Source organism: Bacillus rossius, chromosome 1 (assembly GCF_032445375.1).
Source record: "Bacillus rossius redtenbacheri isolate Brsri chromosome 1, Brsri_v3, whole genome shotgun sequence".
NCBI classification, from domain to species: Eukaryota; Metazoa; Arthropoda; class Insecta; order Phasmatodea; family Bacillidae; genus Bacillus; species Bacillus rossius.
Window position 1 is genome coordinate 157,690,965 of NC_086330.1, and position 23,972 is coordinate 157,714,936.

At 34.1% G+C, this 23,972-nt stretch overlaps 1 protein-coding gene across 2 annotated transcripts in view; it reads left to right on the plus strand.

Moving 5' to 3' along the window:
- The first annotated feature begins 629 nt into the window (after positions 1–629).
- The window catches only part of LOC134546338 (multivesicular body subunit 12B), a 51,381-nt gene continuing 28,038 nt past the window's right edge, over positions 630–23,972 (plus strand). The window contains exons 1-7 of one of the 2 annotated variants that reach the window (XM_063389114.1): positions 644–872; positions 3,391–3,451; positions 10,710–10,826; positions 14,246–14,441; positions 18,970–19,099; positions 20,385–20,477; positions 22,048–22,271. In XM_063389114.1, the coding sequence (XP_063245184.1) occupies positions 10,728–10,826; positions 14,246–14,441; positions 18,970–19,099; positions 20,385–20,477; positions 22,048–22,271 (742 nt within the window). In that variant the 5' untranslated portion in view covers positions 644–872; positions 3,391–3,451; positions 10,710–10,727. Of the gene's footprint in view, positions 873–3,390; positions 3,452–10,709; positions 10,827–14,245; positions 14,442–18,969; positions 19,100–20,384; positions 20,478–22,047; positions 22,272–23,972 lie in introns of both variants that reach the window. The other variant, XM_063389115.1, reaches the window with a different exon arrangement.

Sequence of the window (23,972 nt, forward strand, 5' to 3'; positions counted from 1 at the left end):
GTGGGGTACGACTATGACTTAACTGCCACTGATGGTCCGACGTCAGACACTAGGAGCCCTCCACTACTACATTCTGATTGGATAAAATTAAGTTCTTCTATGAATGCTTTCACAGAAATTTAAAAACGACCGAATACCTAAACTTAAATGAAATTGGTCAGATATTTACTATGTTTTCAACAGTACCATCCTAACTGCTGCCATGGAAACTTCCATCATGTGATAGTGGCTTTAGTTAATAACACACATTTAAATCGTTACCATCACAGATATATTTTAATAATTTTCTTGCCAATTTTTCTAGGTTATTTTTTCGGCTTGTTTTTGTCATCAAATAAAAGCTAACACAAATGTGCAGCCGGTTTGCTGTCTGCTAAATTTTATTGTTGAGATTTTAAACAAACAAAATGGTTCTTTATAAAGTTAAGTTTTGGTTAGCTATATTAAACGGATTTAAATATTTAGTGAACTGCAATTAAACCACCCTTTAAAAATTTGTGTAAAATCTTTAACTGTTGAGGTGAAATTCGCTTTTAATCATTTTAATCAAATATTTTAAAAAGTAGTATTTTTTACTTCTTAAATAGATTTCATGCTGTATGTTTTTGTTTCTGCGAAGGCCATAAAATATTCGTGACGTGAAAGAAGGTGCATATGTCAAAGTTTAAGGTTATTTACATTTAATTTGTGTTTGTATTAATTTTTATTGACGTACAGATCATTTAAAAGTAGTTATGTGGATTACTCTGAGTGGTGTAAAATATTTGATGAGCTTCTTGAATGCAAAAATTTTAATTTTTTCAGTATGCGAGTAATTATTACAATCTCTTTTATTGATGTAATATCTATTATTGTGCTGGTGGGTTTTTGGTGTAAGTATCTCTCGTTTTATTTTATTGTGCCCCAATCAAATTTATATTAATGATATCCTCATACCTTGAGGCCGTTTTTGCGTAGTAGTGATTTATGTAGCTTAATGATAATATTGCATGTGAATAAATACGTGATTCACTGCATGAGTCAGGTGATGCATTATGACCGGGTATTCCTAGTAATGTTCTTTTAGTTTATCAACAACGTTAAGCTTTTCAATACTATCGAGTTTAAAATTTGTTCAAAGCAAAATCTAAATGATAATCATGTTTGTTCGTAACAAGACTATTTATTTGCAAAAATTTTGATTATCAACATGAAAAGTAATCGTTGATATGTATTAACAACTTGCCGAAGATTTTTTTTTTTTAATTATGAGACTTGTTAAAATTATCAAAAATCATGTGATTTGGAGGATTGGCCACTTTTCCGTAAGAATAATGGTAATTTCAAATTCTCTATTTTACTTCCTTACATGTTTTCCGTTCATTATGTAAAAGGGCATTGTAATACTTAAAGTGTTTTACCAGTAATTGACTATTTTAAAAGCTGGGCTACATTTGCAACAGCACATACACAGCACAGATGTACAGAAGTTAAATTTTTTTTAAATTTATTTATTTATTTTTACAATGTTCCGGAGAGCATAGCTCTGTTTTGGAACTATACACGTCACTTTGGCATAATATGACACATAATTTTTCATAACAATTCATACAAATATAATAAGTTTCACAGGTAATAGCATTACAGTTGTACATTTAACACTTATTCATTATTCATTGTACTTAAAAAAAAATTGCTATTTAATACAAACATCAATTACACTTTCAACACATAATATAGATCTTATACATAATTTTGGTGATGCTTTTCGTCTATATGTAAATGAGATCAATTAGTAACTATATAAATGCACTTTTAACATTTACAATATTCCTCCCACATATATATTTTTAGCCATTTAACAAACAAATGTTCAGGTTTCATGTCTTTATATTTTTTTGGCAAGTTATTGTAGAGTTTGGTTATGTTGACAGCAGCTACTATGGAAAATAGAACATGTACAGCAAAACAGCACTGGAACGGAATCCAGAAATTGTCAAATTTCTTACTTTTCTTTGTAAATTGCGCCGGTTTTTGTCTGCAGCCAAATATCATGCACTAACTACATCAGCAGCGTAGAATAACTGACTTGTTTTGATATGTGTATTTCAAAGAGAAAGAGTGAATTTTATTTGATCATAAATTTATTCTCAAGGAATTTCTTTGTAATTTATTATTCATAAATGTAAAAAAAAAAAAAACTATAATTAAATGCTTGGATTTAGACAAATCTGAAAATAATAGCTGGCAAAATGCAAACTTTTGAAACTGAAATTTTGACAATTAAATGAGAGGAATAGCTGTTGAAATGTTTCAAACTGCTATGTTGTATGTGAATGTAGCTTTGACTTCTATGCTGCATGTGCAATTTTACTATTTATATGGTCTTCGCATACTATCGCAAATGGGCCCTAGGCTTAAAGAATGGTTATTTTTATGATAGGTACATTAAAAATAGTGTTGAACTGTTAAAATAATTGGTTAGCTTAGCTACAATAAAAATACTTTTTAATATTGTGGATGGTTGGTTAAGTTATGTTAGGTTAGCAACATTTAAAATATTTTAAAATTGTATAAACGTTTGGTTAGAATAGGTGGTAATTGTTCCGTATCGCGTATCCAAGTTCTTCCCTTCATCCTGATGGCATGATTCTTATTGATCCTGTGGTACTGGATGCTTGCTGTTTTAATTTAATAAGTCTAAAGATCTAGACACAACAAAAACTTGTTATACAATACTGAATTATGATTCTAAAATATATATGATAGAAAAAAAATGGTAATTCCATACTTATCACATATCCAAGTTTATCCCTTGATCCTTTTGGTATGATTCTGTATGAATGAACTGTGGTACATGATGCTTGCTGTTTTAATTAAGTACGTCGAAAGATCCTGGACATAACAAACATACAGGAAGAAAAAAATATTCATTTTCATATTTTTATTTCATCTGATAATACAATCATAATTCATTGTTACATTACCATTTTTGTTAAATTCATAATACTTTGATATACTAAATTAAAACAGCAAGCATCATGTACTACAGGATCAATGTATTCAGGATCATGTCATTAGAAACAAGGGATGGACTAGAATGCAATGCGAAACTTTAACTGAAAAACTTTCCACAAGATCTGTGACATAATTTGTTTGTATTGTGGTATTCAAGTTTTTGTAATATCCAGAATCTTTCTATGTACATCATGTACCAAAGGATCAAAATGTTCATGATCTTGCCATCAAGATAAGCAATATAGTTGGACATGTGATGAAATTATTTATCAATGTTACTTACTTTAGATATACCTACTTTTAAATTTTGTGAACCGTTGGTTTGCTATATTTAACCCTTAAGCAGTCGTGCGGGGTGTTACCAACACCCCACACATATGTATGGTGTTACAGATCTCAGATAGCACGCCACAGATAGCTGTTGTTCTCAGTACCTTTCAAGGACATTTAAAAGGTACTGTTACCATAAATACGACCAGTCTTGCTGCTGTCTCTGACGGTAAAACATCTGCTAAATTTGCCTGGGGTGTTGCTGTACCCCCACGCGACCAGAAACGTTTCATTTTTTAATTGTTTTAATTTGATTGAGAATCGTAATATTTCATAATTTTTATGTACTTTTGATGTTTTTTATTTGCCTGTTTAGTGTTTCAATGTTATTTTGGGATTTTATGCAAAATGTATGAAGAGGAACAAGAAAAGATTCAAAAGCTCCTACAACTATACAAAGAAGTGTCTTCCGATGAAGAATCAGTATCTGATGCCAGTGAAAGCCAAGAAGACTTAGTTCACAACAGAAGAGAAACCAGGGCTAGTAGTGAAGATGTTAGTGATGCAGGTAGTGAAGAAAGCGGTAGTGAAGTTGAGACTTGTAGTACAGAAAACTTTTTTCTTGACTGGGATAAGTTTACAAAATGGATGAAATGTACCTACTCCTCCAACTAATGTGCACACATGTAAAGCCAATATTATTTCTCACCTTCCTGGTGTGAAAGGATGCGCAAAGAATGTGAAAGAATGTGAAGAATGTTTTATGTTATTTATTGACACTACAATTATTAGCAAAATTACAGAATATACAAACATATACATTGAGAGCATTGCAGGCAGATATGGAAGAGAACGTGATGCTAAACCGACAAGTACGAGTGAAGTAAAGACAGCAATCGGGTTGCTGATTTTAGCAGGAGTATGTCGTGCAGGCCACCAATATCTTGAAGATTTGTGGGATCAAAATGGTTTAGGAATATAAATTTTTCATGCAACTAAGAGTTTATGACGTTTCCTCTTCTTGTTACGTTGTTTACGCTTCGACGATGTACGAGATAGAGGAACGTGAAGTGCCACTGATCGACTAGCTGCTTTCAGAGAAATTTTTGAGCTATTTCTCGAAAATTGCAGAAAACATTATACATTGTCCGAATTCACCACCATTGATGAACAACAGCTTGTCTCATTCAGAGGAAGGACAAAATTGAGACAGAATATTCATAGCAAACCAGCTAAGTACGGATTGAGAATTTGGACACTGTGATTCAAGGACGTTGTTTACAAATAACATGGAAGTTTATGTAGGTAACCAGCCAGATGGACCATACAAGGTTTCCAACTCACCTACAGATGTTGTTAAGAGACATAAAAGGTATCGAATGTTCAGGCAGAAACATCACCTGTGATAACTTATTCTGCAGTGTACCCCTAGCTACCGAACTTTGAAGACAAAATTGACTGTTGTTGGTACAATACGTAAAAATAAGGAGCTTCCAAGTGAGTTTGTCACTGTGAAAGGGAGAGAAATGAAAAGCAGTTTATTTGGATATGCAAATAACTTGACATTGGTATCGTACGTGCCAAAGAAGTCAAAGAGTGTTGTGCTATTGTCATCAATGCACCATGATAACAAAATTGATGAAACAACTGGAGATGCCAAAAAGCCTGAAATAATAACTCTGTTACAATCTTACGAAAGCTGGTGTCAATACAGTCGATGAGATGTGCAGTACATACTCTACGTCTAGAAAATGTAGGCGCTGGCCTCTAGTTTTGTTTTTTCGCATTTTAGACATTGCTGGAATAAATGGACAGATCATCTTCACAGCGAATAATCCACAAACAACACTGGTTCGTAGGAAATTTCTGCGTGAGGTTGGAATGAAATTAGTGACACAGTCTCTGCAAAAAAGGGCCAGTACTACATGCTTACCTAAGACCATTCGAACGAAGGCAGCCAAACTATCAAGTACTCAGCTGCTTTCAGTACCTGTGTCATCTCAAGAGAGAACACAAGTCGCTCGAAGTTGTGTAGTATGCCCCAGAAAAAAAGACTCCAAAACTAAAACATATTGCAACAAATGTTGTCATTCAATGTGCTTGAAACACATGAAAAATGTTTGTGAAGAGTGCTTTTATGCATAATTTGGACAAATAACTTTGGTGAAAAATTTCTTTTGATTGCTAAATATCAGTAATATTTGTGAAATATTTTAGTGTACTATATTGGGTTTTTGGTATATTTACAGAAATTTTGATAAATCAATTTTTCTCTAACATGTTTTTTGTAAAAGTGCTAGGTAAGAATATAAATCAATGTTGTAATTACACATTTCATAACTAAATATTTTATTATTAACTAACAAACAAATTAAATCTATTGTAATGTGTTACTTCTCTATTTAAATAAACAATATAATTAAAAATAATAAAAATCTCTGCCAAAATTTTAAAAAATAATTTATTTTTAAGTAGGGTGTTGTCAACACTCCACGCGACTAGTAATGCTTCGATTTGGTGCGTGACTGCTTAAGAGGGCGATAAAGGGCTTCATTTAGAGCTGTTTTAGTGGTCAATGCGACGGCAAGTAGAGGTCAAACCAGTTACTACAGATGAATGAGATTTTTACATATCATTGAGGAAAGGTATAATAACTGATCCCAGTTGTCAGAATGCGGTTAATGTTGTTATTAATAAGCAAAATTAATTAGTATAAAGGTTTATATTAGCGCAAATTTGACAACTTGCAGAAAATAAAGTAATCGGAATAACAAAAGAGTAAAAACTGAACAATTTACATGTAACATTCTTTTAAAGTATATAATTTTTGGAAATAATTATCTTCATACAATTGCGAATTACTTGCACACGCGTAAGTCACTGCACATTCATGTTTGAGCCGAAAATTTGCCACTTCACTGTTTGGAGGTAGGACACTTTTATTCCATCCCTTCAGCAAGATCCGAGCGCTGTAGATAATCCTCGCCATTTGAGTGATCGGGTTCCTGCTGTTATCTGTCGCCTTGTTTACGAATGTGTGGAAGGGGTGTAGAGGAAGGTCTGGTTTTCGATAACATGTCTTGTCAGGTTACTCTGCATTTCTCTTGTCATTGCATTCGCGTCCACCTCATTTACATTATTCTCAGAGTATTCTTTGCACATATATATTTTATAGTACAGTTTATTTACAAATATTTAACTGGATTATGGATATACAATTAATAATTTTTAGTTGCTTTTAGGTTACTTGGCATACATCTTATTTTCAACCAAATAATAATAGTTGTATAAAAATGAAATGAACTAAATATACCGTGGGATATTACTTTGCAAGGCATTTATTGGGGATAAGTTTTACAGATTTTGCAGTTCCAACACTATAAGCACAGCACAAAATATGATTAATTACACAAAAATGTAAAGCTGATTTGTAAACAAAATACATAAGTTACAATAGTTTACCTCGCGGTTACATACAAATTGATAATATACATAAAAATATTACAGTTTTCAAAGCTATCATGTTGTTTCATTACGTAGCATATAAAAGTATCTCTTGTTTGTATCCCATTTAACATTAAAATGTATTTTATATATAATGTATCACATATATAATACATGTATATTTCATGAATAGTAGTTACTGAAGTAAAAAGGGTTTTCCTTTATTACCAAATAATATACACAATATAAACTATTCATAATGTAATTTATTCTTGCTATTAGCATTCTCAGATGTAGTTTCTGCAATTGGCGTACTTTCTTCAGTCTTTGTTTGTGCTTTCCTTTAACCTTAAATCAAGGTAAAAACACATGTTTTTATTAATAACACTGCCTGAAGCTATATACTGAAAATGCCCCGAATACTATAAATAATTTGTGTACTTACTTATTTTTCTCTCTCCAATTTGCTCGATTTTTACCTCTATTCTGTTTTCTTCGCACAGACAAATGCAATTTACCACGAGCATTACCTTTTAAAAAACATGAGTTTGTTTTCGCCATTTATAAATGAACATCCATTCATATATCCCAAGCTAACACAGCGACAGCAAGGAAAACTAAATCCGACTGCCTCGCAGTGCCACCCCACCCCTTTCGTTCCTTATCGTGGGACTGAGAAGTGTCGCCTATCGCTAGGGACTCAGAGCAATATCGGTCTAACGTACAATATCAGGCGCACATGTTACGCTTCAAGCAGCTGGAATTTCTAGTAGCTATTTATCCCACTCTTAAGGGTTAAAGTACTGTAACAGTAAAATGTTAGGTTGGTTTAAGTTACATACATTTTATATTGGCAACTCTTAACCAATAATTCAAATTATTTTACAGTATTATTAATGTAGCTAATGTCCATACTAATTTTAAAATTTTTTTCAAAATTGCTAACCTAACTATTTGTCCAAGTATTTTTAATGTAGCTACCCTACTTAACTGACCATTCTCACAATTTAACAGTATTTGTAATAAACTAACCACTCATAAAAATGGTAAACTACTGGTAAACTACTTGAATTATCTCAACACATTCTTAGCGAATGATTCTGAAACATGTCAGTAAGTAAAAAATTAATTTTAATTTGGTTTTTTTATATAGAAAAGTGGCTCTCCTTCATATATGGAGTTTACTTGTGAAAAATTCCTTGTGATAATTTTCTTAAAACCCCATGGATAATTTAGGTTCTTTTATTGTTCCTACATGCAGATATATTGTGTAAGTCACACATTAAAAAATGTTAAATTTTACACATGCTATGACTTAAATATATATGCACTAAGTTTACCCATGTGGTTTAAAGTCCTTCTTAATTTGGGAGATCCTATTGTCTCAAGCATCTGTGCACAACCTTGTGACGTAAAACCTTTCCATGTACCAAAATCTGAATGTAATTTGGGCAGTTAATATTTGATGTAAGAACTTGAGGGCGTACCAGTGTTAAGGTTTGAATACTGGTGGAGAATAATGGGCGCCACCACGTGAGTGAGCACGTGGACCCGGCGTGAAACTCTAACTCAGGGCGTTACGTGGCCGGTGTGCGGCAAGATATTAGCCCTCCTGATTTTTAATGCACACCTGTTCCTAACCAAGCCCGCTCTCAGCGTCGGGCACGCTTCTAATTAACCGCAGTGGGCTCTTAGGGCGTCCCACACGCCACTGACTGGGTTAAGGACCCACGTGGCCCCCCCTAACACAAAGACACGTGACTCAATTAAGTTGGTTCTTATTACTCATGTTACACGCCCTTACACAATCCTTCCTTGATTCTGTTATAAAACGCCCGAGGCACGAATCGAATTAGGTGAGGAGGCGAACCACGCATGTGGTCGCCTCAAGCCGTTACTTATCACACAGATAACCAAAAACTCCGGAGAGTAAATAATTATTAATGAAGCAGTCTCTCCGACCCAGAGAGGCCCCGAGGATATAAAGAAAACAATTTGAATAAATTACTTAACAGGACTACTTCTCGGTGAAACAACTGTGATGTCCTCGGGGTGTCTGCAGAGACGTCCACTCTCGGCCGGCTGTAGAAGGAGACTGGGAAGAGACAAGGGCTTGCAGAAGGCAACATGGCACCCTTCGCGCCGAACACAATTACCGTTAACAACTTAGCTATTGCGTGCCCCGGGTTATTATTGAAAATAACATAAACTCTTTACAAAAATTAGCACATCACATCCATACCCAGACCGTCTGTAATAATTTCTTATATGATAGAAAACAGTTTAAATCAAGTTACGTGCTAGTTCCTCCGCCGCCCGCTAGGGAGCGTCCTTGTCCGTGCTTGCACGTATTTTATTACAAAACATCATAATTTAATTAAACAAAAGACACTCACATACATAGCCGTCGTGACACTATTTTGGGGCGAAAAGAAAAGGATTACAATAATTATTAAGACTTATAGGGGTGCGGCACACTGCAGCTAAGTGCCCTCTTGCTGTAGTTCGTGGCGCGCAGTTTGAATATCACACAGCTACGTACGTCACGATACAAATGCCGGGTAGGAAAGGTGGTGGGAAAGGGAACGGAGGATGATCAGGCTCGTGAGGCGAAGCCCCGGCTGACGTCAAACTCTTTTTTCTTGACACAGGCTGTGTCCAAATTCAACTTCTGAAATATATACTCACCCTCATGTCCCCGGAAGTAACATCACAAGAGCTGCCCAACTGGCTAGTAAAATATGCCGTTATGGAATTTAACAAATCTGTCTACTTCTCGGATCAAACATTGCTATTTTGAAAAGTGTTTTGAAAGTTATATTTGATTGATTAGTTAAGAACATAGTTTAAAGCCTCGTAAAATCACTTTCACTTGATAACTTTATAGGGATTAATAATAAACTGAATAAAAAAATAAATACTTAATCATGATTACAGAGATGTTTCAACAAATTCATACACGTGTGTTCTTCTCTCAAACTTAAAAAAAAAAAAAAAAAAAAAAACTTAAAGTAGTTTGCCATGAATTTTGTGTGTCTATGATGAAGAGTACATGAGTAATTATTTCTGTCAAGTAATTAAGTTGTTGCAAATCTTATTTATTGGAAAACAGATGTCAACAATCTTTTAGCTGGCTAATAATTTTGTAGAGGCCAATTATGGTTCTCGTCCAAATGCACTTGTACACCACAAGAGCTAGGAAAGTATATGGGGTTACAAGTACAAAACTGTGTATTGGATTCAAACATGGCCCCAGCCTTTTTACCAAGTATTGTCACAAAAGAGTGTTTACTAATCAGCGTGAATCATTGAAGAAATAAATTAAAAACTGAAAACAAGGTAAATGCTGAAAGTACTTACTTAGTGGCTTCTGGGAAGTAAGGGCAATAAAAACTTAAGTGTAAGGATATAAGTGCATGTAAAACACTTTTTTTTTTAGAATCTGATAATTTTTACAAGTATTTTACATATTATTAATATAGCTGACCTAATCCAACTAAACTTTCACCTAAGTTATTATTTGTTTTATTTCCCAGAAGCTAGCTACTTTCAGCATTTACCAAATAAAAATGCTCTATGATAAGGCACGCACTTGTTCATAATGCTTTGCTGCGCAAACTCTTACCATTTTTCTTGACCTATTGTTGGTATTGACTAAGAACCCAACTTTAGGAATATTAATATCTCACCCAAGGATCTGATCAGTAGCGCTAGGCAGCAGGAATATGTCTCTCATGCCATCACTTCATTGTCCTCAGTTCAGTTTATAGAGGGAGGCAAGGACTGTACCACAAAACCAAACCATATATAGTTATATTTTTCTCTAATCAAACAGATAGTTTTTCTTACAGAAGTATTAGTTTATATGCATTGTTTGAAGTGGTGTTAATCTTTTGTAACCACTTTTTAAAATAAATTTTTTGTTATTCTTTACTTATATAAATTGTTTGTTATGGTTTTCTTATATAGATTGTTTTTCTTTTCTTATATATTTACAGGAAATTATATTTTAAGACATGATGCAGCAAGTATATAAAACACTTCCAGATGACCGACCTATCACAGGAATTCAAGTTGTTGAAGACTCTGATAAGTGCCCAGCTGGTTTTGTAGTTGTAAGTATAATTTATGGTACATTATAGTGTTACGCGCAACTGCTTGCTTATATATGTTGCTCTTCTAAGTTGTTTTTGTACAGTGTTTAGTGTGTGTAACATATTTTCCATTTCCTTATTTTTTGCCAAAAAATTACCTTATAATTTATTCAGAATGTACATTTGGTTATCTGAAGAGTGCCCATAAAAATTTCAGAACACTTGGCAAAGAAGTGTACAAATAAATAGCATAAATATGGTGTTTTTATAGGTTTTGGAAATATTTACTTGAATATTCTTAAAGGACTTCTTAGCCTAAGATATCCTTGAAAAGTACATCTTAAGGCTGTCAGAAATCTTTGTTGACATTCAGAATAATTGCAAGGATATTTACAGAATCACAAATGAGCCTTTTGTATAAGGATTAGACCAGTGGTTCTCAAACTTTTAAAGTTGTGGCTTAAGAAAAAATTTACAAATAATTGTAGGTGCACCATGTACAAATTTCTGAGAAGTATATTTTCATAATTAAGTGTAATATTATAAAAAAACAAAATAATGTAATACAAATTTTAATGAAACATACCTTAAATTTTTCAGGCTAGTTTACAAACGGTAAAGAGCGACTACAGCACCATACTGAACATTACTTTTGGAGCAAAACCTGTAGAGTTGTTTAAATAACACATAATAATAAAGTATATCCGTAATGAAATTGTACACTAAAATAACTATATTTATTTTTATATTAATTTATAAATTTTATGTAATTTATTAATGCTAATTTGTCTGTGTCTTTTGGTTATTTTAGTGTCTTTGTCATGTGTTTGTCCTTATCATATTTTATGTTTGTGTTGTCCTATGTTCATCATTGTAATTGTCTCCGTAATTTATGTATTAGTTGTTAAGTGCCTACCTATTAAAGGCTATGATTGTTGCAGGCACTCAATTATAAGTAATAAAATTAAAAAATAAACAAATGTCTGGATCCGTATTTCTCTGGATTGCCAAGGCGCACCCGGAAATCTTCTAGGACATACACTTTGAGAACCGCTGGATTAGACACACGCATCCTCATGCGTCTCATAGCCTTTGAGGGGCTTCGGATGGATGCTCTCTTTTAGAACAAATGTATACTCTTTTTGTGTTGGTGTATGATTTTCAGTCTTTCATAAACTTGGTTGAGAATTAATTTAAAATTGTATGAAAATGTATTGACAACAATCTGCAAACACAAACTAATGAATTCTGATAATCAATTTCTTTGTTGATACACCAGGTTGTGTTACAGTTGTAAAAATTCAGATATTCTTTCACTGATACTGTCTCAATGAACGCATCGTTGATGGTAAATGACTCTCTGGAATGTGTCATAATTCATGCACATGCAATGAAGTGTTTAGAATATTATAATTTTTAGCTTGTTCATGCTTCTGGACACAACTCTGACTTTGGGGTGTCTCATAACTCCCACCTATCACTGTAAGCTAGTGAAATATATTTGGATTTGTGTTTGTGTAGTAAACACCTATTTGTATTTTATTTACCCATTTTGTATTCCTGAAATTTATTTTGAGCTCATAGAGTAGACTCTATTTAACAAATGGCAGAGTGGTGTTCTGTGGGGTGTAAGTCACAACAAAACATTTTGGTATCAATAATTGTGTTATATTCCTGTTGTTAAAATTTTAGGAGAATTTAATATTTATTTAGTGGTCTCTTTAAAAAAGGAGCAGGGAAGGGAGTTTGGTTGCCTCGTCTGCTCCCCTTAAAATCTCTCGTTGTGTTCTGTGAGGGATTCTCACTTGATTATAGAGTTTCAGTTGTAGAATGAATATACAGTCTGCATCATGATTAGTTATTTTTCTCACTTATTCATTTCCCAGTTCGTCAGATATCATGGGAGCCATTTCTCGTCTCACCTACCTCATTATTGAGCCTGACCAGGACAACAGGTAGATCTGGCAGCGTTAATTTGCGTGTCCTCAGTGTATTTATGTTGACCCTGCTGCAGTTTGGTTCAGTCTGCACGTCACTTCAGCTTGGAGATCAGTATTTTTAGAAGCATTCAGCTTGGATAGTGTAGATTAGGATGTGTAGAAGCATTCATCTTGGAGGTATAAGCACTCCAGGAAACATTTCGCAAGAAAAAACTACATTCTATGTTTTGTGTAAGTTTATACAAAGACAATGTTGGATAGATCATATACAGGATGTCTACATTCTGGAAAGTCAGGGAAGTTGGAATTGGTCAGGGACTTTACCGGAAATCCTGGAAAAGTCATGGAACGAGCCTAGTCATAATAGGTTGAGGGGAAAATTTCATGCTCCAGTTGCCATAACCCAAACTGTAGGAACAATTTTTTTTTTCCATATTGTAAGGGAAATTAATATTGAATTTATTATAAGGTAGTCTGCAGTGGGAGAGTGTATGTTCGCCTTGTCGATTTAGAGTTTTTTGCCCTGGCCTTCCGCAACGGAGGCGTATTTGCCAGTCAGTACCTACTGGCCATTGTGAATGACTCTCGCTGACTTGCAGCATGCAGTCGCCTTTCGTGGTCGAATGAGGAGAGGTCACAAAATTACTTACTGTTAAGACTTACGTTTGGAAGTGTGTAGGTGGAGTGTTAAAACGAGAGCGAGAGTAATGATAGTTGTACTGAGACACACTTAAGAGTTACTTAATAGTATAGTTATAGAGTATAGCGAGTTGCCTACTTGATAGTTTCAGGATGTACTGCATTCTGGTTGTACACGCTGGGGGTCTTTGGTTCGATGTTAAAGGAAGAGGGCATCATCCAGCTTATCATAAGCTGTAAAGTGCAGATCCGTGCAAAGATAATAAATAGCGTGTGTGTGAAACTGAACAGGCATGGACTAGTTTTTGAGTATAACTCCTGACTCCCCAGGCTAAGGCAAATCCTTAACTGATAAGTGCAAAGATCCAGAGATCCGAATTCTGCCCACTACTGTCCTGACCTCGCCTCAACTGCAATCCCCCCTGCTTCCCCATTACCTTCTTTCCAGAGTTTACTCCGGTGGTGTGAGACACAAGAACCAAAGACTCGTCCACAGTACGCCATTAATATAGGGGTGATACAAGATGGAAGATGGTGTTTTAGTGCATAGTCATACTCATAAAAAAATGGCATATGCAAGGTTTGGTTTGAAATCAAAGAAAAAGTAGAGAGAGAAATAAGACAGCTCTGGGTGTGATGGAAGCTGGATTTATCTTTATTTCTCAAAAAAAAAAAAAAAAAGCACCATAATGTAATTATTTAAAAAAAAATAAGTCAGGGAAAAGCCACACAAAAAGATTTTGCTTGATAGCAACTTAACTATGTGTTTCACTATGTTAAGTGGCTCCTCAAATGTGGTTAATTTAATAGAAAAACATAGTTAACTTTAAAGCTGATTTGTAATAGAGGTGTGTTCGGCAGGTCGGTCGCACCCACGATCAAGACTCTGATGCTGACCTGTGGAGGGAGATAAGCTTTTTTATCCGTCGCACTCGCTATCTGTGCCTATCCAAGACTGAGGGACTGCCAAATTACATAGTGGAGTCTGTCGCTGTGCTCAACGAGAAGGAGTTGCCTCCAGATGGCTTTTGCGTCATCTCTCGCACAATAGATTCAGGTAAAGTCAGCTAGAACGTATGATCCGCATTCATGGAATCACTCTCCTTTAATGGATTTTAATTTTGTCTCGTATCCGTATAGCTTCAATTTTCATTGGTACCAAAAATGTTATATTGATTTATTTGTTAATTCTGTACACCGTTTGTAACACTCCAAACATCCCTGCTAGCTCATAATTACGTCTAAAGTGTACATTCATAAATGCTTAAATAAATCTGTTGAGCACTAAGAAATATATAAGTTCAAAAAGCAATGTTACTGTTGACAAGTGGTTACTGAAATAACGTCTCTCGGATACCAGCCGATATTAACTGTTTTTTATTAATACTTCACGTAAACTCTCAAGTCATCATGGCCATCATTTTTCAGATCACAAGAAATTGTCAAATTTACAAGCTGGTTGCATAAAACCTCTTCACAGACTACAAAACAAACAAGTTGACTGTTTGCATGTACTGTAGGATGAATATTAAAATATAGTTCGCAAGTAAATCCCAGGGTTGAATATGAACTCAAGCCGAAGAACACGCATCTCTGTAACAAGGGACAATATTTACATAATCCTTGTTTGGGCTATTTCAGTTGACTGTGGTCACAAAATTCTAGGTGAAAGTTCCAAAACACGAAAAAGGTTGATTATACAATGGTAGCGCTCGACCACAACCGCAAAATTCTCTTTTCAAACTACGTATTAATATTTTATTATTGAGCCACCGCCCGACACCTGACCTCTTGGTACCTAGTACAGAGCTGACTGACAAGACTACACACAACTGCGTACCACCCGAATGAAGTGGTAGGTGCGTAGTCTCACCACCCAATCAAAGCACGCACTCACGAAAACATTGCAGTATACAAATTTTCTAACCTTCGCAACACGCCCTTTCCTGCAAAAATGACATGAAAAAATCTCAAGTCTGACATCACTTTTAATCAATCACAAAAATACTTGAAAATTTTCAGCCAATTGTGGCACATGGCAACAGCGCTTTGACTTAACTTCAGAGTACTTTCTTACGGTTACCAAACTCTCTCACACATACTCACACACACACACACACACACAAACACACACACTCACACTCAAATTCACTCATTATTACAATTTACAAAGTATAGCACCTTCTCGTTCAAACAAAGAACCATGGCAAAAAAATGCAAAAGAAAATTACGTTAACACACACTTACAAATTAAAACAAGAAATATTTTAAAAATATGCGAAAGCACATAAAAACATACCCACACAAATAAAAAAACAGGAAAAATAACATATAGGGGTTTATTCATCATAAAGCAAACAAATCATCAGAACAACTTTAAAAGCATGAAAAAAATGCAAATTATAATTATAAAACATATGGAAAACACAAGAATACTTCTTAAAAAGTGAAGTGTCGTGAGGCAGAAAACCACCTCGGTCAACCTCACTTCCAGCGCCGAGACGGTACACAATTAAATTAAATGGGCTGTTATGGTAGAGCCATACAGAGAGAATCTGGCTAATAATTAGTGTTGCCAAAATGGCTGTAATAGACAAAAAAGAATTTCAAAACAAACGTATATTTATTAATAAACTATTCAAACAAATAACAAATATATATATATGTATATATAATGTATAACAAGTTTATAGGAAGCAACAATCGCTCGCAAATTCAACAAATTATTACAAAATTAACTAAGCATGATAAATGACAACCATCAACAATAAATACGTTTATACGTTTATGCATTATGAAGCTAGAACAAATAAAAGGGGCAGTAGAGACAGTCAAGTAGAATCGAGAGCAAGCGTTCCCAAGTGCCTTATCAACCAATGCAAACGTTACATTAAATATACATTAAAAAAAAAAAAAACTAGAAACCGTGCCCATTGTAAAACAAATACAAAAAAAGAACTTACATGCTGCCTCTCCGGGGCGTGGTGGTACGTCGGTAAAAGATCTATCAGGCTATACCTCGGTATGACGTCGCCCACACACTGTCATAAAGCGCGTGACCAATCAAATTATCAAAAGGCACGGAAGTCCGTCAACCTCACCAAAGCTAAGGCGACTCATAACTGCAATGTATAAAAGCAAACTTTAAAGGGTGGCTACAACCCAAACAAAGTTATGTACTAAACTGTACTTGGCCACAACAAGCACTTCAAATCAATTCAAACGTGATAACGTGTGACACCGACGAAAACTTTTGACGAGACCATATACACCCATGGTCCTCCACGCACCACCACACAGCTGATGACCCCGGACAAAACAGGCCAGCTGAAGGCTGAACCAAGGCGTCGAGTGGGATCTCGGCGAAGGGGAAGTGCGGCGACGCAGGACCACGAGGGGTGCTGCGGCGAGAGTTGCGCCAGAGATGCGGCGCAGCGAGTGTGGGTTGTGAGAAACAAGTGACTGTAGGAAGCAACATTTTTTAAGTACAATTAATTAATTAATTGGCATTTTTAGATCATTAGCTATTAATGTAAATAGTGGCAATAAATAAAACAGTGTGTGATAAAAATCTTTAATTGGGCTATCCTTTACGAACCCGTGGTAAATCGTAACAGTATATTTATGCATTCATTGATTTATTGCATTTATTTTCAGTATCAGTGTCTATAAAAACAAAAACAAAAATAATTTTTTTAAAATTATAAAGTAGTTTTTTAAGTAAATATTTATAGATTTTTTGTCTCACTCTTGTAAGTTTATCATGGTAGCTCCTATACATTATTTATTTTTTGGTACAGATTAGTACAGATCAGCGGAATATTACAGAAGTACATATTTGTATGTCAGATTTTTTCATACACTTAAACATAGTACAGATTAGTATAGATTATTACAGAAGTATATATGTGTATGCAAAATTTTATTTGCACACTAAAACACAATAGTAGACATATTAATATAAATACAGATTATGTATAATTAGCCTGATTTTAACATTATATGCTATATAAATCTAAGATTTGTGACAAAACATTTGCCATATTTTATAATTTAGTTCCTATATTAGAAATATCAATAATATATCATAACATAATAAATCAAGAAGCCTACAAAATTGTTACATAAAATTGGACTAACATTAGATTATTGTTTTTCACTCCGTCTGTTAACTGTCGTGCGTCATTATATTTTTCTACTTGGATGCTGCGAGCTGAGTATTAGGGCTTAAATTTTTGAGAAAATCCTATTGTAAAGGTTTACCAAACTTACAATCACGTACGCTAAGCACTTATAAATGATTAAGCAAACTCTAAAATCTTTATTTAAACATATTTTCAAGTCACAGTGCATTATAGATTACTTTTGGGTCTCAGACAATTTTCGTTTCAAATATAAAATGTAAAACGTGTTCATAGGTAAGTTAAAAACATAATATGAAAGCATCTGAACAAATAAACAAACTGAAATACCTGGATGTTGAAAGTTAAAACTTGACTAGGTTTTGACGGATGGATGGAATTTATCAGGCCATCAGATTTGCTGCATGTCACGTGATTGATGGACGAATGAGACTGGTGGTAGTGAGCTCAGCTTACAGGGTGTGATTCTGAAAGTGAAATTTATGGTGGTGGTCGTGGTGGTGATGAAGATAATGTAAAATGACATTTTTTAATGTATTTTAATTGAAATAGAATTTTTTACTTACTATGAATCAAATTTATGAATATTTACTATTTAGAAGTATAAATACTTTATTTATCAAATAATTGTTGCAAAATCCTGCTTAAATACATATATGTAATTCTTGTCCACAAGTTGCTTCAAATGACTAATATCTTACTTATTTTTTTATCAAATTATATATATATTTATTTATTTATGTATATATGCAGTGGTTGCGATTTAACTCTTACACAACTCTGGAACTGTAGCTTTACTTCTCCATTTTGCTCCTCATTCTTAAGCTTTAACTACATGAGGCAGAAAACTGTTCTTTGTTATCACTTAAAAAATAACTTTTGTGCTTAGGCTTATTTACAAAGTATTAAATTACGATTACGTATAGCCTAATATAGACAAAACACTTACATTGGTTTGCAGTTTGGTTATAGCAGTTTTAATATGTGAGGTGGGTGAGGTTTATTGAAAGTCATGAGTATCCTTCATTTCATACTGCAAATAAGCTAGTCTCAATTTATCTCTTAAGACAACTTAACAAAAACAGGCTTATTTCCTGTCTTACTATGCACAGCTTCGGCAACTAAGTATGAGCTGTACTCAGAAACTGCATTTTCAAGCTGCGACGACGCAACAAAACATTGTATACCTATTTCAGTGCGAGCAATAAGAACAGGGCCTTACACAGTGTTTGTTTGTTGATGGTTGCATTGTCAGTTTTTGCTTGAAACTGGCTTGAGCTCTCCATTTATTAATTGTAAATTTATATTTCATAATGACAAGTAAGATCTATTTGAAGAAGCTAGTGTTTAGGTGGCTATCATGGATTACACCCTTGTTGTCTGTATGAATTTACATATGGCATAATTGAATAATGGGGATTTGACATTTCTCTCATGTACCAGACCAGAAAGCATGGCGCAAGAAACAACTTTGCTACCGGTTGTCCCGCCGGGACCTAGTTCAGAACTGTGTCACTGATATCATTATCCTGAGCCGAGCCAAGAAAGCACCAAGTGGATTTTCCTTAGCTGGGTAAGACTTTTCTATTTTTTTTTATATATATATATAGGTAGCTATCCAAGAATTTACCTGCACAAGTAGATAATTTGTTATGAATTTTTCATATTCATGCTTCAGTTAGCCCAGTTTTGATTGAGCGTAGTAGTTGTGTAATTGATTTGTGTAGCATCAATGTTGTGTTGTATCTGTGTTGTTTTTATTTTCATATGTGTTATGTACTGCATTTTTTAATTTTGAAAGTACAATAGTTTCACTGAAAATTTTAAATTGTTTTATAGTAAATTTCTAGCTGTTTAGTTATGGAGATCATGGAGAACAAACTTACACAGTACAGGTTAGGACTCAGGAATAGATCTGTCCATATGAAGTGTGATTTCCAGGACTGCCACCTGTGCAGAATAATAGCAATTTCAAGAAAATTTTGGTTTATCTTAGAGTTTTTATTACTGGGCTGAAAAATTAATGTTTGGCTAAAGTTTTTGTTAGCATTTAGATTAATTTTTTAATTATAAATTTTTTAGAATGTCATGTGTGCACATGTGTTCCAGCCAGTCAAATGGTCAAACTACTAATATCAAGGATAAATTACATTCCTAACCTAGATGTTAACAATCTAGATTGTTTTGTTCACAAACAAATAAGTTATGACTTTTAACTGCTTCCAAAACAAACAGAAACCTTAGAAAATATTAGGTGGTAAAAAATTGTTATCACTGTAGTATTACCTACATGGTACCCATTATTGTAAATAGTAAAATAATAGATTATTTTCAGAGAGAAAATTTATCTAAATATGTTACTTAAGAATACATACTTATATATGTGGGGTGATTAGGAATCTAGCCTTTGATAATTGTTTTCTGTTCACCTGTCTCATTAATAATAAATTTGCAATCAATATTCAATATAGTAGATATAGATATAATTTTTTGAGCACATACTAACCATTCACTCTAGGACAGTACAGTAGATTTTTAAGAATTTGTAGCTAATTTTATCAATACTTGAATAAAATCAGTCATTCATTTCGAAATACAAAACTCTCTTTTCTAAGAAAAAGAGGAACTTGATTAAATAACTTGAAAAAATAAGTGATTTTGCAAACAACGTGTATCAATAGTTTCTTGTATCTTTAGACAACCAAATAATGTACCCTCACACTTTAGTGTTTATACTCACTTTTATGCTTTTATAGGTAGATTTTTTCTTCAATTTTAGTAATGAATTGAATGTTTTGTATGTTGCTAACCAAACTCTTTATGACTAAACCATTTGCATGGACTTTTATTTCTTTCAGGGAAATAAATGGACTGACAGTGTGTTTCAAGACTGCTGCTATCAGCACCACCAGCAAACCAGTGCCTCCATCTCCTTCTGACTTGTCGTACAGGTAAGCACTTGGATATAATCCCACCCTATGTTGGGTGAATTAAGGATAATTTTATATGAAAACTGATTTATTGTCTGCAGTTGGCCTCATTAAATGGTTTTTTTTTTTTTTAATTCACTGTACGTACAGTACTTACCTATATAATTCCTTTTGTAGATATGCCTGGCTGTTAATATAATGAATAAAGTGTATAGTTTTAATGACTTCATATTTAATTGTAATTACTTTTTTTGAAAAATGTGTGAAATTGTAATTGGATAATATTAGCAATTATAAATCTACTATTAAAATGATAACTTTGTCTAATCCCATGTATGTATAATATAAAATAATTTCTGGAATACTTAACACTATAGGAGAAATTGATCTCTGGAGAGTTATAATGGTACTTGAAGGTCCTAATTTTCCAGTGTAGTTTCAAGGACTTTGAAATTGTTAGATTAATGTCTGTTAAAATGGAATAGTCTTAAATAATGTTATTTAACATTTTAATGATTTGGCAGTTGATTGTTAGTTATTTTTATCTTTGAACTGGGTCAGAGCTCTTATTACATGTTATGTGTGATCATATAGTTAGTACAAGTTAGCTACAAAAGATTTCAAAGTATTCACAAACATTCCTAGGTTTTTTTTATTGTGTATTACTCTAAAATAGTTTTTTTTAATTGTGAACATTATATTGAATTATTTTGGTCCTTCAAACTGTACATTTTAACCCTTGAATATGTCTTAAAAAGTCCTTGTAAATATCTGCAAGAACCCTTTTTCTAGATATATCATGTTTAGTCACAATGCTGATGGATCACAAATCACTATTTTATTATTATTATTTGTTGGTATGGGTTGTAAAAAGTATTTAATTAGGCATCTGTGAATACTGCTTTTTTTTAAAATCAGATTTTGAAAAGAGTATCAAATATTCATGAATATTGAATATTCAAATTGAATTTTAACATACAGTAAAACTATTTTTTCACACTTCACAGGAGTCCAAGAAAAATTGATGCAAAATAAAGACAAATGAAAAGAGATAAATTTGTGTATTGAATCATAATGGAGAGGTATAAAATAAAAGAAAATAAAAAATCCTACCACTGAATTTTCTTAAACTAATTAAAAAATTTAATTTTAGAAATTATTTTTTTGATCCAACTGACTATATACACACAAAAAATTAAGAGTATTATTAGGAATTGAAAATCATAATCACAGATTATTTGCTACATAGGTAGAAACACAATGTATATATAATGTTGCAGAAAAAAACAAGTCCAAATTTCTCAATAAATCAGCTTCATACATGTAACCTTTTTTTTCCTCCCAAATAAATTTTGTCAATAATTAATTTTACTTGATTTAACTATTAGTAGAGAATTTATTCAGTTCAAAATGTTGGAATCAAATTTATATATATTCATTGTTATTAAGATTAAATTAATTCATGAATATTGAATATTTTTCGAATACTTGCAGACCGCTATATTCAATCCTTTGCCACTGATGCATCACCATCGTTGCTTTGCTTAAATGTAAAGGGTGTGTTGCTTCTACTACTGGTGTGTTGTTGAAGCATAAGCCCGGCGCCGCCAGAACGCGCGCCAAAAGCCTCGTGGAACTCTGGCAAGCCCACGCGGCCCCCGCCACCTGTCCCAGCCACCAATGGGGTCCACCCTGAGGGCTCTTCACCTCACGAGTACGAGAGACTGATGAACCTGACGCCCTCCAGACCCGCGCCGAGTAGACCTCACCAGACTGCTGCATCATCTTTCTTCGCCACGTTGGCTGCATACAATGGTCAGCGTCACATCTCACATGTGAATAAATAAGTAGACGTCTGAGAGAACCTTTGAAGTACAGTAGAACCCCGATTATCCGTGTTAATGAAGGGGACGAGTGAGTCGGATAATCGAAAATCGCGGTTAGCTGAGTCATGCTTGCCTCAAAGGTCATTAGCCCACAGACAGCCATCTGTGGACATTCGGAGATTACATATAAATAACGACCCTAATCTCGGGAACCGTGAGGGGTCGTATTTATTCTCCGTTCACTCTTAGCTGAGTTTTGAAATAAAAAACACCGTTGTATCACTGCGCCGCGTCAGCTAGTGATAGGCTGTATTTATCTTGCGTGCCAAGCACTAGTTGCAACACACACAAACTTCAGTACAGTCGGTGTTAATAAAATAACGGGGAAGTAATATAACAGGAAAATGGTGCAGTTACCTTTCACGACACAAAAGGAAACAATGTATATTTTTTGAATAATCAATAAAATAGCACCGTAACGTAAGACAACAATATGATAGTGTTACGATTTGGTACTCACCTAATCACTATCTGGCAGTGGTGCTATCCCTTCCAGACTTGAATCAGACCTACCACCACTATCTTCGTCACTACTGTCGTCACTGTTACCGAGAGGAATGATTTACTGGCCCCAACAGCGTGACACATTCACAGTGAGGAGTTGAAGTGGAACGGTTTGCAATTGAAAACAAAGGAATTCGGTACAAACTTTTACAAAAGTTATCTTAAGAACATTATAAAACTAGATGTTTAGAACTTTGAACACATTTTAAGCATGTTAAGGAAAATATGTTAAGTCTTCTACAGTTTTTTAAAGAAGTCTGTTACTTTTTTCTGCCGTGACTTGTTTATTTTTCGTTTGATGTTTAATCTTACTTTTCTTAATGTAAGAATATCTGAGAACTCACTACCTTCTTCCTATTCCATAAACTGTAGAAGTGTTTCTGTTGACTGTAACGCAGTTTGCAGATTCACACGTTTTGCTGGAGTCAAATCTTCCCCGTCGCCCTCATCACTTGAACTGACATCGGCGGCCGCGCATGTGTTCGAATTGACAATGTCGTCATCACTTTTAATTTCATACCCAGGAAGCAAGACGTCAGTTTGTAGCCATTCCTCTATGTTTTCTTCATCAACATGAGCAAATTGCTCATTGTTTTTTATAGTCAATTGAAGCGACTCAGCAAAGTTTTCCGTCTCAATGCCTTCTTTTTCAAAGCCATGGAAGTTATCAGCTGAACCTTCAATGTCACAATACAACTTCCTCCAAGATCTGACTATGTTTACTTTCGAGAGCATTCCCCACGCCTTAACAACAAGATAAATTGCTTCCTTTAAGTTCATGTTTTTCCAAAACTGAACCATTGCCCTATCTTCCTCCAGCAGTAAGTTTAAGAGTTCTCGTCGGTAATGCCTCTTTAATGTTACAATAACACCTTGATCCATTGGCTGAATGAGCGCAGTCACATTTGGAGGCAAATAGGATACAAAAATATTCCCATCTGCTGATTTCAACTCGTTTTCATTTGGATGAGATGGTGCATTATCTAAGAAAAGCACTGCTTTGACCGGCAAACCTCTTGACTTCAAAAATTCAGAAACATGTGGTACGAATTTGGAATGGAACCACAGTTTAAAAATTTCTCGAGTCATCCAAGCAGATTTATTGTGTAGTAATCAGCTGGAAAAT